Source organism: Lytechinus variegatus, chromosome 5 (genome assembly GCF_018143015.1).
Source record: "Lytechinus variegatus isolate NC3 chromosome 5, Lvar_3.0, whole genome shotgun sequence".
NCBI lineage: Eukaryota > Metazoa > Echinodermata > Echinoidea > Temnopleuroida > Toxopneustidae > Lytechinus > Lytechinus variegatus.
The window spans coordinates 34,887,760-34,911,062 of NC_054744.1; the positions used below are offsets into that span (position 1 = coordinate 34,887,760).

Consider the following 23,303-nt stretch of genomic DNA (forward strand, 5'->3'; position numbering starts at 1 on the left):
TTATTTCACAATCCATTTTGATGAAACTTGTTTTAAATTGTTCCTCTCATTTTACTCTTTCCAATAAGATTGCTCCTCCTCTTGGGTTTTAGTTTCCTTTCATTACATTTAATTACTTTCATTTACTTTACAATAAACTTATTGATACCTAATTTTATGATTTAATTTCATGACCTTTTCTTTATCAACTGCTTCAGCATCTAAGAGTGTAATAGGCATAATCCACGCTCTTTGTTTAGTTAAACATAAACATTAATTTTGTCAGTTTCTCCGTAGCGTAGAATTACGTTGAAATTGTGGTGCTAGTACATACAGAATACAAACTGATTTCATTCATGACTTATATAGAAAGTAATTGTAACTGACAAAAGTAATTGATAATTGTAATTTAAAAAAAACATGTAATTTAGTTGAAAATTAATTGTAATTAAATCTTCAATATTGTAATTGAAGAAAGTACTGTAATTGAGCCCAAACCTGTACTTGAGCATCATCTTACATTCCAATATTACAGAAGTCTGGTGGTCATTTGATGTTTCCTTTTTTTAACCATCAGAATTAAAATTTGGCATCTAGCACCTTCTCTTGATAATGATTTTAACTTCATTTATAAATAGCCCTTTGAGCATTGACTTTGCAAAATTTACAACTGAATATATTAAAGCAAGCTAAAAAAAATATATAGCCTTAAATTTTCAAGTCCAATCAGGCAGATGATTAGAGTGAATTCTGATATGAAATCTAAGATTCTATCCAATGAAACACACCCTTTCCTTTATATCCTTCACCTCCTAACCAATTTTGGGGCATACAAGTTTATATAATCTTGTAATAAGTCAAATACATGGATGCACTTTTGGCATATTTACCAGAATACAACATAGGCTTTATGGCTGTCAAGTACATCAGTATTATTAAAGAGAAGCAGTAATTATTTGAAGATTGTTCACAAATGTGATAACATCTATCATCTTTTAAGATTTGTAGAACTCAGCTTAATATGGTCATCATCCTTTATCGCCACCAGTGCAAAGTTCCGTGGAGAAATACTTGCATCGAATACAGGAACAAGTTTGCTCTCTATACCTGTAGATTACATTGTAGAGAAGAAAATTATGATTTTGACTTCAGTGGCCAATTGAGCAGGGTGTGTTGAAGAGAAATTAACTTGTGATATATGCCAGAATATTACAGCTCAAAAAGAATCATGTTGAAAGGTGGAATCACATATGCACGACACAGGTTTCTAACCCCCCGTATTCAATTGGTAAATATAAATGTAATTTGTAGAGTAGAGAAAGTAGGCTTCCCTTTGCCCGTAATTCTAACATAATCATACTTTTTGTTAACTTATCTTGTAAACTATTTCACCTTTTAAGTATTCTAATGCGCAGTTGAGTATATAGAAATTGGACAATAGAAATTTAAGTTATTATTACAAATTATAATTATCATTTTTCGAATATTCTATTCATTCTTGTGTGCACATTCCCTTAATATACAGGTGTAAAGTCTAATAAACAAGCTCATTTTTAGAAACCCTAGAAATGTAAAATTTTCCTTTAATTTTTTTGCCTCTTTTCTATCCTCATTTTCCATGATGATGATGATTATGGCGACATGATGGTGATGATGAGGATGAAAAAATGATGCTGGTGATGATGATGGCATTGATGATAAAAGGATGATGATGAATTTGATACTGATAATGATGACAAAGAGGAAGATGATGATTTTGATTTTAACGTTGATGATGATGGCAATGATGATAATTATGATGAAGATGGTTGTGGTGATCTTATTGCTGCTGCTGCTTATCACTGAAGAAGTCAATGACAATCTTAACAATAACTAGACTGGTAGTTATGATAATGATGTGCAGTGATAATGAAAGCAATAACGATGATGATTAGGAGCTGGATAATCCTAGCAGTGACAACTGATGACAGTGGTAATGATGGTGATGAGAGTGATGATGATGAAAATAATTAAGATGATAAAGACAACAATTAATGATTTCAATACAAGTATCAATTAGCTTATCTTTTCATGCAACACATAACAATCACTTTATTGGTTATGACAAGGAAAGATGACATTCTCTGTAATTAGCAAAATAAGATTACACCGACCTTGATCAAAGAGATAGAGGACCCTATCCAGCAATAGTAAACTCTCTACTATGGGACCCATCATACTACGAAGCACATGGAAAGTGATGACATTGGTCCATTCCGGTCGGCATATTTCTTCCAGTTCTGCTAGGCGGTGGTCTTCACATGGAATGCCCAGAGCACCAAGCACGCCAGAAGCATACCTGAAATATGCACGAAAGAAACAAGTTTGGAAAATCATTGGCAAATGTTCACAACTGTGGTTTTAAATTCATGGTTTAAGCAGGTTACTGCACTAATTACACTTAATAGAATCATAGGGTGTTATTCTGATAGTCGTGGTATAGTTAAACCGAGGTTAACTTAGACCACACTTTTGTGGAGTGCCGGTTGTCAACTTTATTCACCATTAAGCAGGGTGCTACATAAATTTTTAGAAGCACTTGCCCAGTCAGGCAAGTAAATTTTAAAATAGTTGGAATATACTTGTCCCAAAATCTATTTCACTTGCTCGAGAAAATCCTTGAAATTTTTTTTTTGCCCCTTCAAAAGAAAGTTTTGTGGTTTTATAAACTATTGACCCTTTTTTCTCTTTTTTCATGAACTGATCTACTTGCCATGGCCAAAATTAGGGACAATACTAAATCATATCAACCCTAATTTTGGTCATTCTACCGTGAGAATTTTGCTTGCCCAATTCGGGCAATTAGTTTTGGTCTTTACTTCAAAACACTTGCTCGACTTAACTTTTACTTGCCCCGGACAATCAGGCAAGTGCTTATGTAGCATCCTGCATTAAGATATATTCTTATCTTGGTGCAAAAAAGTCATCACAAACTTAAATGATTCATGAAATTGGACGATTATGAAAATACAAAAATATAATGAATTTTAATGATAAAAATTGGGACACAATGATTTCCTTGAATATGGAAGAAGTATTATGAAGCCAGCATCCCATAGGAGTGTGCTTTAAAATTCTATAGTTCAGAAAACCACCCATCAAGTTTTCAAAATTATTTGCTATCATCTTCTCTGGTTATAAAAAATACAATTTGTGTTAACATTGAATATGCTAAGATAAAAAATATCCATCTGAAATTCCCCAACTTTTATTTTCGACGAAGAAGTTTGAGACCAAGCCAATATTTTGAAAAATATCAACTCGTAACTTTGAGTCTTTGCATCAATCATGGGTTGTCTGGTCAACTTGGGTGAAACTGGCATACTATTCGGACTGTTTGTGCAAAGAGGGGGCAATATATCGTTATAGAAAACTAATAAAGTTGAAGCAGGGAGATTACCAATTCCCACCGTTATTGGAAATACCCGTAGTCATGTTTCATTAATATCTCTCTCTTAGACATTCTCAACTTTGAGGCCATTACTTTCTCTCTTTATATCCTGTCTCACATTCAGCTATTTGAAAGGGGGCTCTACCCAGAAAGCCCACTTCTCCAATAACCCGCTGTGCACTGGAACCATGTGGTCCCTGTACAATGCATATGTCAATTACAGAATCCAGTATGCAAGAGGTTAACACTTACTCTTGAAATGTCTTGAGGTGGGGTTTTCTGACACTAGCCACTGCTTTCTTGATTCTACAAATGCCCCAGTGAGACTGGGTCATCCCGGGATCAAAGCCGTGTATGATGACTTCTAAGGTTGCACGATACCCATGGAGAATCAGGTTGGCATCTGAGGCTAACAAATAAATTATAGAATATTGTGATATTAGCAGTGACCTTTTTGTTGAACTTTGATAGAATATTTTTACATTCAAGTTGACCTGTTTGATGACCTTTGACATTTGATGACCACTAAGGATATATGATACCCATTGAGAACGGGTTGGCATCCTAGGCTGGCATCTGAAGCTGATAAATGCATGCTATTTATCATAAATATTGCAATATCACAGTTGACCAAAAAGTCGACCTTTGACACATGATGACATTTTATATAAAGTTGCATGATCCCGATGGATAATGGTTCAAATTCCCTTGGTCTACATACAGAAAGTTGTCTAAGGCATAAAAAATTAATTTTTCCTCATTCACTTTTTTCTAAAAGGGACTTGAAATTATACTATTTCATGAATGTCCAATCAACTATATGACATTAAATGCTTTGTTACTTTCTAAAGATGAAGATATCTCACCTTTTAACCGCTTGTGGTAGCTTTCAAGGAAATGGCAGGCTAGTTCCATAGCTGTAAACTCGATGATTTTCCCACCAAGACTCTGAACAAACTTACTCATGGGGTAACCCTTTGAATTCAGTGTCGAATAATCATCCATTGAATAACTGTTATTATCTGAGTCTGATTTTTCTCTTGGAAATTCCAGTCTGTCGTGGCTCTCAGTTAGTATGGGGGATTCTTGCAAAGAATCTGAATGGATCGTCTTTCTCAAGTCGCCATTTTGAACAGGTTCCAAGGAATTTGCAGGTGGCGATGGAACTGCTTCAGGTAGCGCACATTTCATCTTCATGTAACAGCACGAAACCGAGGTCAGAGCCTGGGCCTGGGGACACTTGGAAAACACTCTCAACATCGTCGGGGCCAAGTCACCGCATGTATGCAGGCCAGCTAGCACAAACGCATCAGAGCCTCTATCCTCTGACACCAACTGATGAAGTGTTGATCTTTCATTGACCATATCAAGGCAAGCATTACTGGACTCTTTCGTTGGATCATGATCTGGATGCCCCATAGGTGGAGGTATATCTAAGAAGTGATCAAGACTGGTAGGTGCTTCAGTAGACTCCTCTACAGGTGACAGGACCTCAAGGTTTTGTCCCTCGGCACAATGAGCTGCACCCTCCTTTCTGTGCTTCTTGCACTGGTCCGAGTCATTGCTTACAGCTGATTGGTGGTTTATGACATCAAGGAACTCTTCAGGGGTTATCTGGGGGTGAACAGTGCATTCTACATGCTGTGGAAGTGTGTGGGGAATACTCTCGACAGGTTGTTCAGATTGCCTTTCTATCTGTTAAGAGAACAATGGAGATTACAAAACTATAATTATATAAATCAGAGACTAGTAGTTGCAAGCTACTTAAAAACGTGAGAGAATAAAAAATAAAAAAAACAGTCTTCATGAAATCAAAACCATTCATGGATGTTACAGTATTTGGAAATGTAGATATTTTCCAATGGTATTAAAGGTTAGAGCATGTTTGGAATCTTGGAATCTGTACATTGTTCTTTAGTTGAGAGAAAGTGACACACATTTCCCATTTCCCTCCCCCCAACCAAAATAAGAAAATATATAGAGAAAAGTCATACTCACTCTCTTCTGGATAATGGTCTTTATTTTCCTGTAAGAAAAAAAAAACATATATCAGCTTGAGACTTAATTAACTTTTTTTTTTTTTTTTTTTTTTTTTGGGGGGGGAGATTTTTTGTAATTAATGGAATTCATTGCTTACCTTATTCAGCCCACCTAAGCCTTTGAAACACCCATATAAAGCACCCTATAGGCCTATAAATTTTATGATTATAATTATTACTATTATTATCAATGTATCAACCTCTATAAGCTTTGACCTGTCATCAAAAAATCTAATGAGACAGTAAACTCCCATAGAAGGGTAGAGCAAGGATATTTTGATCACTAGCATACATTATTCACTACCTTGCTTATATTCTTTTGTACATTAATTGTTTTTTATTTTCATTTTTAATGTTAATTAAGTGCTCATAATGCATGTCAGGCAGTAATCTCTGACAAGCCAAGGCATTTTTATGATTTGTTAAAATCTACATGTATGCTTTTTGAGCACCAAAGTAACTGAACCAATGAATGAGTCTAAAGAAAATCTTATGCTTTTCACACTGCATTTCCTTAACCCCATACCATTTGCTTAGCCGGGGTTAATTCCTTAACCCCGGACTATCACACAGCTTATGAATATTAATGATTTTACCATACAGATTACAATTAAGCCGGCTAACTCTGCTTTTTTGCAGGGCCAGATAGTACCGTACTATTTACCATGCTAGCCCACTTTGCTAAAACGCAGTGTGGAAACGAAGTATACTGTAGCTAAACTTAACCCCAGAAAATTGGTAGGGCTAAGACCCCCCTTAGCCCAACAAATTTCCTGGGGTTAAGGAAAAGAAAGTGCAGTGTGAAAAGCATATTAGTATACTAAGATCAGAGTAAGGCCTTACTTGTCTACCTTAGCTGCACCTGTCAAATGACAACCAACAGCCTCAATACTGGTTACCTTGAGACCATAACCAAAGGAGAGTAACCTTGATAGATGACCTTGGCCTGATCCTACATCAACAACCCTCTCAGTTCCTGCTTTCCTGGTTGCAGAATTGATCACCTGATTGATGGATGGATGGGTGGGTGGTGGGTGGATGGGTGGATGGATGGGTGGGTGGATGGGTGGATGGATGATGGATGGGTGGATGGTTGGGTGGATGGGTGGGTGGTGGGTGGATGGATGGGTGGGTGGATGGATGGGTGGATGGATGATGGATGGGTGGATGGTTGGGTGGATGGGTGGGTGGTGGGTGGATGGATGGGTGGGTGGATGGATGGGTGGATGGATGATGGATGGGTGGATGGTTGGGTGGATGGGTGGTGGGTGGATGGGTGGGTGGATGGATAGGTGGATGGATGGGTGGGTGGGTGGATGGTTGGGTGAATGGATGGGTAGATAGATGGATGGGTGGGTAGATAGATGGATAGTGGATGGATGGGTAGATACATGTAAATGGATGGGTGGGTGGATGGATGGGTAGATGGATGGATGGATGGGTAGATAGATGGATAATGGATGGATGAATAATAGATGGGTGGATGGATGAGTAGATAGATAGATGGATGGATTGATGAATGGGTAGATAGATGGATAATAAATGGATGGATGGGTGGATGGATGGATGGATTGAAGGAAGCATGGATAGGTGGATGGATAGATACATTTGTAGATAAATAGATTAAAAGATCATTGCAGCCAGCAGCCAAATTGTCATCAATTGTACAAATATGTTACACATAAACTCTCCATGCTAAGTGTAACTTTCAAAATGATAACCTTACATATAAATTTTGTGATCACAGGAAATGTAGAGTAAGGGGGAGGGGGGAAGAAACATGGGAGTAAAGGGAAGAAAAGAAAGAAGGAACATCAAAGAAGATAAACATCACAGAATAAATAGAGGATATAATGGAGTGGATGGACGAGAGAAGAGAAATACACAGAAAATAAAAAAAGGGAGATATAAAGAGATCAGGTTCATCAAGAATTATAATAATAATAATACATGTATAGGTATATTTACCAAGGGAAGCCACTTCAGAAAATTGTTCTCCCAGCGGGCCGTGCTATTATTATTACCCCCGGCTTTAGCTGGGCTGCCTAGGCACTCAAGCATTCAAGGAATTTCTTCCTCCCGGGTACCCATTCACCTCACCTGGGTCGAGTGCAGCACAATGTGGATAAATTTCTTGCTGAAGGAAATAAATTACACCATGGCTGGGATTCAAACTCACAACCCTCTGTTTCCAAGCCAGAAGACTAATCCACTGGGCCACAATACTCCACAAGAATTGACATATATACCCCCATACAACAAGGAAATGATACATGGTGATGTTTAATAAAGCTATTCAAATGTTACATGCAATTTTAAACACACCTGGCAAATATTCTAATTTAGTGTTGAAAGCAGACTATCATTATTTATGGTGAAGGGGAAATTGGACCAACTGGGAATTAGACCAAATGGTAATAGACTAGTAAGGGAGTATAAGACCAACCAGCAATTAAACAAAATAGATAGTAGACTAAATGGGTTAAGCCAATGTGGTTTTAGACCGAGAGGTTCCATGACATTTGCTCCGGCGACAAATGCTCCGCTGTAAAAAACCCCCCAAAACCCTTAAAACCCTATTGCAACCCTAACCCAATATCTCTTATGAAATAAAGCCCAGAGCACTTGTCACAGGAGCAAATGTCAAGCCACCATCTGCGATCTAGGCAAACTACTTCTTAACCATGTAAATATAAGTCACGATCATTACCTCGGCCAAGCGTAAGATTTCATGTTTCTTCTTCGCTTTGACATGTAGTCTGCATAGTAGATCGATTGGTTTCAGGGCTGGGTCCATTTTAATGCTGAGGGAATCACCGGCCGTTGGGGTCGTGTCTAGTGCCAGGGCTTGTGTGGCAGCACGGTATGCCAAGAGGGACAATGGCCAAACAGTCTGTGGCGGCTGATGCCTGTAATATACATGTTAAAAACAATGTGACCCTCATATTGCTGTCCAATGACATAAAGAAACAACTCTGTGGATTAAGTTTTTCAGTAAATGAGGAAAAAATATAAAGTTAGTTACTTTTGGAAAAGATTATATTTGACTCCAATACCTGTAGCATCATGTAGAGCATACAGAAAATAGCCCAAATCAAGAAAATATTTGGCCAATTTTGAAAATATCAGAGATGCTTCCTTTTTCATGGGAGGCACTCATGGCAGCATAGGAGAAAGTAGACTTTTTTCTCATGGTTTTTGTTCAAAATGATTATTATAAATAATAAACAAACTACAGAAAATATATATGTTGCAAGAGAAATGTGATCCAATCATCCAGCCTTATTTTCATATTTTTTGCTTGGTACAGGGAAAATTTCCCTACAATACATCATTTCATGAACAAAAAACAACAAAATAAAACACAATTTGCCATTATTTTTTGGTTTAGTACTATAACTTCTTCATAAGAAGAGATTGAGAAAAGGTTATTTTTAAGGACTGTTCACAAACTCATCAACTAACTGCTTTTTTATAATTCTAATTGATCCATCTAGTCATGCATGATTGGGCATGCATTAAAGGAGAGATTGTTTAATAGTTTTGTTACTTTTAACATTTTTCAATATTTTATATCACAAATCCCTGAAAATGACCAAAAGTTGTTTAATATGCACAATGTGTGACCACTCATGCACAAGGTGGAAATACATGTAATTCACATCCTAATAGGCTTTATTTCATTTCACCGAGGGTCGATTGCTGAATTTGGGGGCTATTTCTTTCATTTTGAGAGCTACCTTTTTCTGCAACAAACAATTATACACTAAATGCAAATAACATCATTCAGCTGTAAGTACATGTAGGCTATTGATTTTCTAAATATTGGGCTACTATAGAAAAAATGGTCACTCTAAAGAATGCCATTTGTATAAACTTGTTATAATAACAAATTTACAATAAGAGTTAAAAGCTTCTGAAATTCTTCTATCTGGTTGGCTGATAGTAAATTTGTTATAGAACAAATTTGTTATTGTGCATTTGTTATTATAAGAAGTCTTTATGAAAAGGGACCCTGGGCTATGTTCAGATCAAAATGCCCTCAGCATACAATTCTACTTGGCACAAATAAAGTTAATTAACTTACATCTCATGATCTAGTAACTGATTAGCCATGATATCTGGTGGTAAGCCATCAAGGGCTGCTTGCCAGGACTTCGGTAATACCTCCCATCGATTCTTTACGAAGAACTCCTACGTGACGATAAAGAACATCAACTTCATTATTTAATCAGTAATAGGCAATGGTGAAGACTGTCAAGTGCCAGTTTTCATGGGGGGGGGGACTTTGCCATGGAATCTTTCAACTTGGGTCCCATTTTTATATTTAAAAAAAAAAAACGTTTAAAAAAAATCCCTAAATACATGTGGTATCCCAAATCCTGTGCCCCATGTATTTTCTCAATGAAGAAGAGGGTCCACTTTTCATGACGAATCCCTACACATAGGTACCCTTTTATTCTCAAAAGATGAGTTAGGTCAGGTTCAAGGTCCAGACCTCACACCACTGTAAATTAAAAAAGATATGAGCATTCACCCTCCGTAGCTCTCAAAAATCTGTTTCTCAAAACATGTTACTCTGTTTCAAACTTGATATAAAATGGAAATTACCTTTAGAAAATGTACATGTACACAGCATACAATATGAATTCTGTTTTGCAAAGGTAAAATTCAATGAATTTTTCACATCAAAAGTAAAAACCAAAACAGATTTTCCATTTTGATATAGGTAAATAGAAAATCAATGTCCCTAAACTTACTCTGATTACTTTGAGCCCTTTGAGCGGACTCTGAGATGGAAGGATGATTGTTTGTTTAGGGTCTATTTTGTATGAGCGTGGTGTCTAACCTTCTTATAACAGTGCCCTCCCCCTCCCCCCCACTCCCTCGCAGTTGTGTGCCCTCCCTGTAATAATAAAGAAATCAGAAGATAACCTACTACAACATGAGAGTTGATGAGTTCTTGGTATTCTTCAATAATTGTGTGGAGCTGCCTTGCATATATTCTGAGCTGTGACACTGTGTCACTTGAACAGACGACCTGAGTTGGCATTCTACGGATCTGCGAGAAAAAATACACAAATCAAAGTAAATAGTAAAAAGGTAAATCTCTGCCATGATAGATATAAGATTTGTTTTAATGGTCCAAATCCACCCCTACAATAAATCAATTCTAGAATAAAAAGAGAAAAATCTAACAAGCATTACAACTTCATTTATATTAGAAGAAATCTGGAAGTTTGGAATTGTTGAACATGTATATTATATATATTTGTTTGGTTTTCCCTCCAAAGTTGGCTCATCATCTAGTACACAGAGTGAGAGCCTATGCCCATAGGCTCAATGTATTATTGGGGTGGTTGATTTGTAATGATTCTTACAGTATATTGCTTAGAAATTACATCAAAGTGGTGTTGATTACATTCTGATTATTTTCAAGAATGATATCAACCATAGACCTGCTCATTCATCAATGATCATAACCTTGTTCTCTGTTACTAGTCCATGTTTGGCTTATTTTCTCTTGTTCTTGGGGACAATGCTTGATTTTGTTTATTCTGTCACTTTCCAATACAGCTATTCACTACATAACTTGGCTCTTAGGAAAATTGAATTCTTCTTTGCATCAATTTTCTTTTCTACATTAAAAATAGAGATTGAAAAAATACAATTTTCTTACAATTTTACTGCCAATAGAGGGCGTAGATAAAAATATTCAAAAAATTCAAGTTTTTGAGTGCTATGGTGAATACAAATGTGATTTCCAAGTTACTTATGAAGAATAAATTGCAACTGTATGACAATTAGTATTTTTTGGTCACAATGTGATATTTTAATGAAATTGTTAATTGTGTGATGTGGATATGCATCTACCGTAATCATTTTACATGTAGATTCTCCACAGGCAGGGTGGTTGCAGTGAACAAGTGCATACAGTAGTCTCCATACAGTTGAAATATATTTTTCATTAGTAATGTGGGGATAATTTTTGTATTCACCAGCGTGCTCAAAAACTTGATTTTTTTTGCATATTTTTGTGCAGGCCCTATATAGTTGGAAAATATAATTTCAAGAAAATTTTCAATCTCTATTCCTAATTAAAAAAAATAATTTAGACTTTGATTAATTAAAAACCAAGTTATATGATGAATAGTGAATAGTTGTATTGGAAACTGACTGGTGTCATAAAATTAAGCATTTGTCCCTCAAAACAAGAGAAAATAAGAGAAACATTGCCAACCTTACCATACACAGAATAGTAACAGAGAACAAAGTTATAAATAATACAACCTTGTTCACTGAATGAGTTCATAGGCTGCATACATGTAGACCCTTATTTTGATGAAAAATGTTGTATTAATAGTAGAAGTCAAGAATTTATTGGGGGGATAAAGCCTAATCAATTAGGTTCCCTTGTAAGAATGACTTTAGCTTTATATGAAGGTGTAAATTAGTGAAGCAAAAACATAGCGGAACAGCTAACAAAACAGTCACACTGCAGCTGTAAAAATAATGATATAAGATAAATTCAATTCAATCCAACTTTTTAATTTCCCTTCAAAAATTACATTGGGACGATTCATTTACAATGAATAAAAGACATGATTGTAAACTAAACTACGTAAACATGTTTCAAGTCTGAGCTGACATTATAATTTTATCATAAATTAAGTATGGAATTCAAATTTCAAACTTAATATAGACTAAATCTAGTATAGTTTAAGTTTGGAATTCACCCCAGCCTAGCTTTAGGGATGGACCTGAAATAAATAAATAAGACCTAGTCTAGACAAACACTTCATCATCATCATCATCACTACCATCATCTGATATAGACAGCTGGCAGTCGTCTGTTTCGAGGAATTAATTTTTTTTATTTCTCCTCGTACACAGACGGCTCGCTATCGTGCAGCCACCATTAGGGGGCTTACAGTGCAAAATCCCCCGACAGGGCTCATCGATTTTTGTCTTTATTTCATGAAAGAAATATAAAAAGAACTGTACCAAAACAAAGATTATTATTCCCTTTTGGCCTGAAATGTACATGTACCAAAAAACGGGGGAAAAAAACTTAAAAGGGGAAAAAACAGTGGCTTACTTCGGCTGTCGCACACTCCCACTTCCCTGGTTAATCCGAATTTAAAGGACAAGTCCCCCCAACAAAAACTTGATTTGATTAAAAAGAGAAAAATTCAACAAGCATAACACTGAAAATTTCATCAAAATCGGATGTAAAATAAGAAAGTTATGGGATTTTAAAGTTTTGCTTCATTTCACAAAAAAAAGTTATATGCACATCTCGGTCGGTATGCAAATGAGGAACTGATGACATCACTCACTCACTATTTCTTTTGTATTTTATTATATGAAATATGAAATATTTTGATTTTCTCGTCATTGTCATGTGAAATGAAGTTTCATTCCTCCCTGAACATGTGGAATTCTATTATTTTAACAGTTTGTGCTTCAGGCAAGGAGGTCCTAATCGTCAAATTCGTAAAAATTGAAAAATTGCATAATTCAAGCAATAAAACAACAAAAGAAATAGTGAGTGAGTGACATCATCGACTCTCTCATTTGGATGTAACTGGCTCGTTCATATAACTATTTTGTTAAAAATAAGCGAAACTTTGAAATGTCATAACTTTCTTATTTTACATCCGATTTTGATGACATTTTCAGCATTGTGCTTGTCTGAATTTTCTCTATTGATTCAAATCAACATTTTTCTGAGGTGGACTTGACCTTTAATACATAAACATATATATGGCCATTGAGTCTCTGTATTTGGTGAGTGGAGCCAACGGAGTTCAGCAGAACAACCAACATAACAGAGACCGAAGCTTTTGGTCTACATCTGATGTTGATTAAAGGTCAAGTCCACCTCAGAAAAATATTAATTTTAATCAATAGAGAAAAATCGAACAAGCAATATGCTGAAAATTACATAAAAATCGATTTCACAAAATAGTTATATACACAATATAGTCACATGTAAATGAGTGAATCAATGAAGTCTCTCACTATTTCTTTTGTTTTTTGTTTGAATTATACATTTCAATTTTTACAGATTTGACAACAAGGACAAACTTGACTGACCCATAAAATGTTAAACAATGGTAATTCCACATGTTTATGGAGAAATAAAACATTGTTGCACAGGACCATGGGGATTGGGGAGAAAATTAGAATGTCATATCTCCTATGATAAAATAAAAAAAGAAATAATGAGTGAGTGATTTCATCAGTTCTCTCATTTGCATACTGAACAGGATGTGCATAGAACAGTTTTGTGAAATTAAGCGAAACTTAACCCTTAACGTGCCATGAACACATTTCTGTGCATCCACTGGAGTGCCACAAACACGTTTTCGTGCAATGGTCATACAGCTAAATTGTTATGCCTATTGCATTTGAATGATTCCATTATTCAGTTCAGCTTATGGTCAAGAGGTTTAACATTGTCTCAGGAGTGATTCCCTTTTCGTTATAAATAAAACAATTATATAGACTCTTTGAACAAAAAATGGCACTTGCTGATTTACAGTGAATGGCACATCGATAAGGGATTTTAGATGTCATCCACACACAAAACAAATGGGCTTCTGACCTCACTCATGTCAGTGAGACAAAATTTTGGGTGGAAAAATTAAGCTTTTATTCTTTTGCAAAGCAAGTCTCTAATATGGGAGATTGTCTCCCATATTGCCATGGAGAGTCTCCCATTTTGGTAGTGCACCTCTACTGTTTTACATCCGATTTTGATGAAATTTTCAGCATTATGCTTGTTGGATTTTTCTCTTTTTATTCAAATCAACTTTTTGTTGGGGTGGACTTGTCGGCAAATTGGGAACCAGTTCCTAATTTACATGTACACAGGACACTTTTTTCACGACAAGACATGAAATTGATTTCTTTGCTGTCTTTTCTCTACTCGCTAAAATGGGAATCAGCGCGTACAACTCTATAGAAAAATCCCCATAGAGTAGTAACACTGGTTCCCATTTTGGCGAGTAGACTAGTATTAGTAAAACTAGTTTACTCGCTGAAATGGAAACCAGCGCGTACAACTCTGGAAAACTCCCCATAGGGTTGTACACACTGGTTCCCATTTACTGGTTTAATCTACTCACCAAAATGGGAACCAGCATGGAAAATTCTCAATAGAGTTGTACACGCTGGTTCCCATTTCACTTTCAGCGAGTAGATAAAGACAGATTACAAGTGATATTTTGACTTTTGACTTTCTGAAATAAATCTAATTATAATAACCTGTCTTTATGTAAGACAGATTACTAGATCTAGTGATATTTTGACTTTCTGAAATAAATCTAATTAGGCCTAGATCTATTATACTCGTGAAAATGGGAACCAGCATGTATAATATTGGAGAATTTTCTTAGATGGTTCACATTTTGAAGAGGTAAGTCATGAAAGTTAAAGAGAGATTACCAATGAGATTTATTTCGTCAGTGATGATTCTAAAGAAATAAATTTCACGAGTAAACTTAGAATATTAGGTTTAGATCTAGACCAAAAGCTTCGGTCTCTGTTTTGTTGGTTGTTCAGCTGAACTCCAATGGCTTCACTCACCAAATACAGAGACCGAAGTTCTAGCGCGATCTGTACAGGGGACTCAATGGCCATATGTTTATGTACTTAAGATCGGATAACATGGGGAAGTGAATTTGCGCGACAGCCGAGGTAAGTCACTGTTTTCGTTCCTTTTAACTTCATTTTTCTCCGTTTTTTGGCAATTAATGCCAAGAGGGAATAGGATAATAAATTTTCATTTTTTTCGCGTTAATTTTCAAAATTTTTATTCATTAAAGACAAAAATTGAAGAGCCCCGACGGGGGGATTTTGCATTGCAAGTCCCCTAATGGTGGCTGCACAATAGCGAGCCGTCTGTGTACACGTATGTTCACGGCCTCAAATCAGTGGAGCGCGCCATTGAAAGGCCTTCTCGCTTAGCCTTATTGTTAGTGACGTTCGTGAGCATCACTTTTTTACTCTCTTAAATGTCTGCGACATTAAAATCATATAAAAACAATGGAATCGTTAAATTTTAGTGAGGCTATGAATGTTTATCATTTACGTTGACTATCAGTGTACCAACATATACCAAATTTACAAGCAAGTGTGGGTGAGACTTCGAAATTCGAATTATCAGTCATTTCGATGCAATCCCAAAATTGATGAAAATATAACAGAACTTTGATATAACATTGCAAAATCCTTATTTTTGAATCCCCTTAAATTTTCATTTTTTTAAAAGCATCTTAGCACATTTTTTTGGAATTTTTCATAAATAATAACGCTGGTGGATTTTGTATTCCAGTTTTTTTAGTGAAAAGACAGGCATTTAAAATCAGGTAAATTTTTGTTATATTTTCAAAAGAAAATTGTTAGATTCGAACAACTTACTAATAGTTCTCCGATAGAAGGGTTTTATTCTATTTTTTGTGTGTGAATGATACATGACGATAAATTTTACGAGTATATCAATGCATGCTGGACAACTTTTTCCATGATAAGTTTCGTAATTGAGAGAAAAATCAAGTTCATTCCTAGCACGCGAGCCGCAGAATGATAAATTTTAGCGTACGCACACAGGCTGATCGCCGTGTCTGCGGGGACGGATATCTAGTTCCATACTGGTGTAAGGTGATATTTTCTACGTACCTTTTCCCCTTGTAATGATCACTTTGCACTTTAGTGCTTAATTTCGACACTTAATCTGTGAAAATTGATGGTTTAACGATTTTGGAAAATGCTCGGAATAAACCTGACACATGAATGATTACATTTTCGAGAATTATTATTTCTTTCCTGAATTACCAAAAGGCAAATTTAGGTCAAGATTGTATATTATGTAACATACTCACATTGACTGTATACATAGCGCATATTTATTACAATTACATATATATACATGTATATGTGTGTGGGGGGTGTCTATAATTATCTAAATTGTGATGTAAATAGAATCATATTGTATGCAAAAATCATGATGGGTGTCATAGTCTGAGTTTTCTTTGTGTAAAACAAACAAAATACTGCATGAACATGTCATTGTATGCAATGGCAATTTCAATCAGTTTATAATTTTCTTTTGTTTATTCAGCGTTTAGTCTTCAATGTGCATAATTAGTTTGCAAACGGTGTTTATACCGAAGAGCTCATTCCGGCACTTCGACTGAAATTCGATATGATACTTTATTTATAACTGTTATCCATTTTTGAAAACAATATTTACTGCAGCCAACAAGTTCCTGACACAATTTTCTTCTTTGACTATAAACTACATTATGAATGTCCCCGGAATGGTCTTAAGATAAAAAAAAGAAATACCCTTTTTTTTAAGCAAATGAATATACTTTACTAGTTGTAGCTGTAAAATTACTTTGTCTTAATCCTTTCCTCTTAATTTATTATTTTAGTATTTCATTTACATAACCTAAAGAATAAATTAATAAATAAATAAATGAATAGATGAATAAATGAAATTAATCAATTAACAAATAAAATTCAGTAATCTTTAATAGAATAGTTTGCATACTTGCCAACCATTCCGATTTTGGCGGAATCATCCCGATTTTTTATTGCCAATTCCACATTACGAATATCAACTCCATAATTCTGATTTTCATTAATTTTTACATTGATAATATTGAAAAACGGCTGGAGCGAAGGTTAGACCATTCTGAAGCTTGCGGACACCTGGATATATCGCGATATTCCAAATAGCATTATTTTTCCACTAACTGAACACACTCTTGTACGTAGTTTTTCACTTTGCCTATCTCACATCGCGCGCACATTGCAGAAGCGCATGCAAACACAGCTAGAGCGACAACACATGCAAATACAATGCATGCTGTGACGTCGCGAGCGCGAGTATACCTCGCTGCTAACCCAGGGAGCTTCGGCCTGTGCCGGATTACCGACGGGCCGGAGCTCCGTGGGTTACTGCGCTGCAAGTGCATACATGTGCAAACGTAAGATCCAGCTCAACGATCGTCGGATTAATGGCCAAAGGATATAGTTTTCCGAGAATTTTTGAAGCCAAAATTACAAATTTAGTGTGTGGAAACTGGATACCATCGCCAATGCGTCGTTTGGATTGTGAATGTGAGTTGTGACTGTGATTCCGATCGTTATACAGACCCGGGGGGACCACTTACATTGGCGAGTGGATACCATGCGCGACCACAAAAACACGTAAAAAGGATGTCTTTTTCACGATAGGGCACTTTACGTACGTAACGTGATAAGGGTGTCAAAAACACAAAAATAATGAAAAAAGGGTATCTATTTCGCTAGGAAAATTACGTGTTTAGGGTCGAATATGCGGGGATGATAAAACAAAATTAAAATGTTTTATACAGGATGTCTTTTTTGCCCTAAAACTTCGTGTTTAGAGTCCGATTTGCGTGAGGTGTAGAAGGTGGGGTCGTACTAAACCAAATAAGGTAAAACCGACGACCGAAGGACCCGTAACAATAACACATTCCTGTACTTGTTTAGGGGTTCATTTCAGGGAATATTACCAATAAGAGTATCGTTTTGTTTCCAATACTTGTTAAGGGTAGGGTTTCACACGCCAATACTTGTTAAGGGGTGCATTTTCAGAAAATGGACATTACGTGTTTAGGGTGCTTTTCGAGACCCCATGGTCGCGCATGGTATCCACTCGTGAATGGAAGTGGCCCCCTCTCCCCGGGTATACAGACAGTGACTGAGTACCGGTACCGAGCCCAGTCGCGGCCCGCCCGCTTCCCGGGTCGGAGCTCCCTGGGTTAGTGAGTACCGTACCGGTGCATTTGCAATTGCATAATAAGTTCATGTGTAAGTTACATATGCATTTAGACTGTTAGTCTGTTTTCGTGAAATAAAGTCAAAATTATTTAGAAATACAAGGAGTATTCTGAGAAATATCCAGTTATTATTGTAATGGAAATACATGTTTTTGAAGTAAAAAAAATATGGTACAATTTCATGAAATGAATCCTGTTGATTTTCCCGTTTCATATTTCATTACTTTGGGACAAAATTAAGATATTTTTCTTCTTTGTGGACAGGTAAAAGGCACTTCAAAAGTGAAGGAAAGCCCCCCACTTCATGTTCTAAATTTCCAAAAATTTCTTACCGTGGCAGGGGGGTACCCCCACACCCTTCCCGCGCAAAATGTCACACGCTCGTTACTCTGCGTGAAAAATGGATTCCACTTTTTTTTCTTCTTAAGTTGGCAAGTATGAGTTTGAATATTTCCAGTGGGGTCCTCAACACGTATAGAATTGTAATCATAAAAGATAAAACCTGTTTACACTATAAAAAACAATAGGAATTACTATCAAAATCAAATAAGATCTTTAGATGGTATACAAAAAATATAGGCCTATTTAACAAAAAAGAGAAAGGAGAAGAAATTAGAAGTTATAATGTTGTCTCAGGCGGATCGGGAGAAGTGGGTGTTCCTTTCCCCCCCCCCCCCCTCTTTTATATAAATCGTGTGAGTTAATATATCTCAATATTAATTCTATATCAAACTACTTAAAATCCCCATCTCATGACAACACAAAAATCGGCTTGCGATTTGCGCTCGCATTGACTGTTGAAAATATATTAACTCGTGCATCAAAATTATAAAAATGCTTTTAACGTTCAGTTTTCAAGCCGTAATATTGAAAGATTTTCGCGGTCTCATTAGGCTTATTTCATAATAGATAAGATGTCACTTTAATAATCACTATGTAATTTTTTCAGAATGGAATATTGATAAGTTCTAAATTTTGCGCTTAGGAAAGTAAAGTAGTGCTGATCTGGACTTCATCTTAACTTCTAATTTATTCTTTGTTCACCCTATTTTCAGTTTAATAATTTTAGTTTAATTAAAGGAGAGCTTAGGAGATTGAAATGTACAGGAGAGCATAGGAGGACTGAGTTTATGATTTTACAAGAGTACAAACGGTCATGTTACAATATTGAAACATATCAGCTTATTTCAAACTGTGATCCATATCCACCTATAACAATTTTCCTACAAAGTGCTTTGAATACAGAGCTTTATTGTCCCTTTTACAGATCGGAATATCAAATATTTTAATCCCTTTTTGATAAGATAAATACATATATTAAAATTGTCTGTTTGCGCTTCGCGCTGGCAGTATATTATTTACTTGGTCGATACACATTTACGATCACAAGCATTGCCCAGAATATTTAGATTTTAGGACAAATACTTGGAAAAAAAATAGCTCGCTCTTTGCACTTGCACTATTTAAATAAGGCTTATGAGAAATGACTATTGTAAGACTACCCCTTCAAGATACAAACAAAAATCAACTTCAAGCGGCCGATCAGAAAAATTTGGCTGAAAAAATATCGCCCCCCCCCCCATCGGCAAAGGCTGGATCCGCCCTTGTCTATTGACAGCTCTTGACGGGCCGGGAGGGGGGGGGGTGGTAGGATGGGGGGTCGGGTGTCCGGACACTTTATCTTTTTGAAGCCTTCTTTTTTGTCTGTGGATTACATTAAAAATAGGAATTCATTACTTGTAATAATTATCTATTTTGTTCTTTATAAGATTTCCTAACATTTTGTACTAAAAACTGATGAAACTTCGCTTGTAAATTTTTCCAAATGACATTCTAAAATTGATCGTCCGGACACACAACCCGTCCGGATACACAACAACTGGGTATACCCTTAAATATTTTTGTTGAATTCAGCTCAATATATTGCTTTGACCCAGCCACCCCCTTCACATGCACGTTTGATATATCCCTGTCTACTAACAGCTCTTTATGGAGGGGGGGGCACCAATTTTTTTTTATTTCCAGCTCAATACTTGTATATTGCTCTCAGTCACCCCTCTCCACGATCAGATGATAACGCCACTTGACGTACATGATTTCAATTGCCATATAGCCCTAAGATCCACTGACTATTTCAGTATTCATCTAGCTTACACTTAAAAAAAAAAACTGGAGAGTTGTGAAACTAAACACAAATATACAATAAAATAACAACAAAATGACAAACAATAGAAAGGAAATATCAAAAAAATTGAGAACTTGGTAGAATAAAGAGAATAAAATGTTGAAATTTTTTACCCCCGTCCCCCACACTCGTTCTATTACGTACTATTAGACAATGATATGAAATTAGGCTGATCTGCCTTTATTTGTGCACGATGTTCTTAACTAAAGTCATGATATGACCATTGACATATGGGTTATAAATTTTCATAGTTTGATCACACCATATCCATTTTAAATTCCTGGAAATTCCAGCAACAATACATGTTGTCATGGGTACGACACACATTTTCTTATCACAACACCAACGTTGAAACTGTGCAAAGGCCTTTAATGGCGAACTCCGCTGGGTTGATACATAGCCTATGGCCTGGGTGATGAACATACGTGTACGACCACTCATTCAATGAACAAGGTTATGATACAAGTGTACGACGAGAAATAAAAAAATGTTTAAAAACTCCTCGAAACAGACGGCTGCCAGCTGTCTAATCTAGATTTCTTTAGGATCATCTTGTTCGTGATTTATTTCTATTTTGTAATAATTTTTTGTCAACATTGTGAAAGTGGTCTTGAAGAGCAGGGAAATGCGGGGTACATATAAATTTTTTTAATTCAGATCAGCGGAATCGTTGATTTTTTTGTTTTGTAATAGTATTTATTAATCATTCAGTTCAATACAAATCATCGTACAAATACTCGTGGTATTAACATAATCATATACAATGGATAAATTCAATAACAAAAATTAACCATTATTTTATAACCAATATAAATTCACAAAATCATACAATAGTTATGTAGAAAATTTAATACTCAACATTGATTAAACTGAATGAAATTTACAATAAAAAAAAAAAAATAAAAAAAAAAAAAAAAAAAACTCAGACGATAAATTATTATCCCCAGGCCCAGGCCCAGGCCACACGATTACGAATAGACGGGACTATCGACTAAAGGTGAATTGAAACTAAAGGGCTAATTCGCTAACGCGCCGTTAGAACTGTTCAGTTTTGTTGATATATACGGTACTGCCTTCTACTATAATTAAAGGTGACCTGTGCACACTCGTCCTACAAACAGCTAAAATACACAGTGTTCAATCTAACAAGCAAAATTTAAAATCTTGTATAAACTCACTTGTTCACTGCTACCACCCTGCCTGTGGGAATCTACAGGTAGGACTATGGTATGCCAATGTTGTACAGAGCACACACTTTAAAAAATCATTAGAATATCACTTTTGTGACCAAAATTACTAATTTCCATACAGTTGCAATTTATTTTTCATTAGTAACTTGGGATTAATTTTTGTATTCATCAGAGCGCTCAAAAATTTTAATTTGGGGCATATTTTATATGGCAAGAAATTTTGATCCCTATTTTTAATTAAGAAAAAAATAATTTAAAAAATCAAATTTAAATAAGAGTCAATTTATATGAATAATAGGTGTAATGGAGACTGTCAGTGTAAAAAAAAATCAAGCATTTGCCCCAAAGAAAAAGAGGAATGTTTCGGACAGGTCGACTGTCCGTCTTCAGGAGACTCCTGAAGACGGACACTCAACCTGTCCGAAACGTCGAGTATCCCTACTAGTATGGTAGTGGATCGTATTACCGAACACTTTTCATGAATTTGATCATATCAAACACATTATTCCAATAAAATTCACCAAACTTTCACCATAAATACACAAATACCTACAAAATATAAATATGCAGAAATTTTGCCGAAATCGTTTTTCATTTTTACGACATCAGCTTCCGATCGGACCCCTCTTCGCAAGTGAAATATTTTGGTCACTTGAAAGGGTATCGTATTACCGAACGTGTGTTTTCTATGGGAAAAGTTGGGAAAACAACAAAGTCACTGATGAGCTATTTTGACGATATTTTATTTTTTTGAGGATATAAAGACTTCGAAATTGTGTTTTTGATAATTTTTCATCATTTTTCTATTTCAGTTCCCTTTGGAAAGAAGTTGCAAAGGTTTGAGCGTATTTGATTATTTTCTGACGCATATGATGCACGCGTTCGGTAATACAAGGCCGGTCGGTAATACAATCACTCTCTCTACTACTCATCATCTCTACTCGCCGACTCAAGCCAGCATATCCTCATCAGCTCTACTACTCAAGCTGTTCTCACTCAACATTCCTTCTGGTTTACAGTCTTTTTCAGGACTATTTCAAGAAAGAATACTCTACTATCAAATCTCCACTTTGTCGCCTATCCATTTCTTCTCTTCTTCTATCCACTCTTTCTATAACACTCCACATGGTGTACCGTAAACCACATCAGCAATATAGGGCACATGAGAGTAATTCAACCGCGCGCAAAGCATGCCGGACAGGCGTAAGTAAAGATCACATGACTTTATTGATTAAAATAATTCATTAAAAATAGATCAAATGTTTGTATATCAAAAGAAAAACGATAGACATAATGCTTTGTTCATATTCTTTCATAATCAAGGCGTTTGGGGAGGCTAGACTGCATTTTTGTATTTCATTTTAATTATTATTACCCACAATGCAGTTCTGGTTTTTGTGGCAATGAACTGGCCGAAATTATGGTTAGTCTTATTTCAGGCCATTTAACTTTTGATTGAGCTGGTCAAGTACCTGATTAACATATCAAGTCTTAATGTACTGTTAATTGTGACTAATGTCAGTGAATTAAAGCAAAATCTATCGAGGGATTGATTTTTAATGATTTTTTGATGAGCTATGATATAACACGTGAGTGAATGGGGGTCTGTAATACTCATGTGTGCCCTATAATGCATGTACGCATATGGCGGCCATCTTG

General features: G+C 35.8%; 1 protein-coding gene across 1 annotated transcript; it reads right to left on the bottom strand.

Moving 5' to 3' along the window:
* LOC121416002 (protein RRNAD1-like) lies at positions 1 to 21,662 on the bottom strand. Its single transcript, XM_041609431.1, has 10 exons — positions 21,633 to 21,662; positions 10,388 to 10,510; positions 9,536 to 9,642; positions 8,159 to 8,357; positions 6,292 to 6,452; positions 5,408 to 5,435; positions 4,276 to 5,104; positions 3,662 to 3,818; positions 2,133 to 2,317; positions 1 to 1,086 (listed from the first exon to the last, which is right to left on the bottom strand). The coding sequence occupies exons 2-10, from the start codon at positions 10,499 to 10,501 to the stop codon at positions 968 to 970; spliced, it is 1,899 nt and encodes a 632-aa protein (XP_041465365.1). The 5' UTR covers positions 10,502 to 10,510; positions 21,633 to 21,662; the 3' UTR covers positions 1 to 967.
* Between the last annotated feature and the right edge of the window lie 1,641 nt (positions 21,663 to 23,303).

What these genes read in the sequence shown, in the direction of transcription:
- LOC121416002 (XM_041609431.1), bottom strand. Translation starts at nt 10,501, where the DNA reads ATGCCAACTCAGGTCGTCTGTTCAAGTGACACAGTGTCACAGCTCAGA. An exon ending in GGTGCAGCTAAGGTAGACAA is followed by an intron (nt 5,436 to 6,291) that starts GTAAGGCCTTAC and finishes TTTTTCTTACAG; the next exon opens with GAAAATAAAGACCATTATCC. An exon ending in CCTCTATCTCTTTGATCAAG is followed by an intron (nt 1,087 to 2,132) that starts GTCGGTGTAATC and finishes TGTAATCTACAG; the next exon opens with GTATAGAGAGCAAACTTGTT.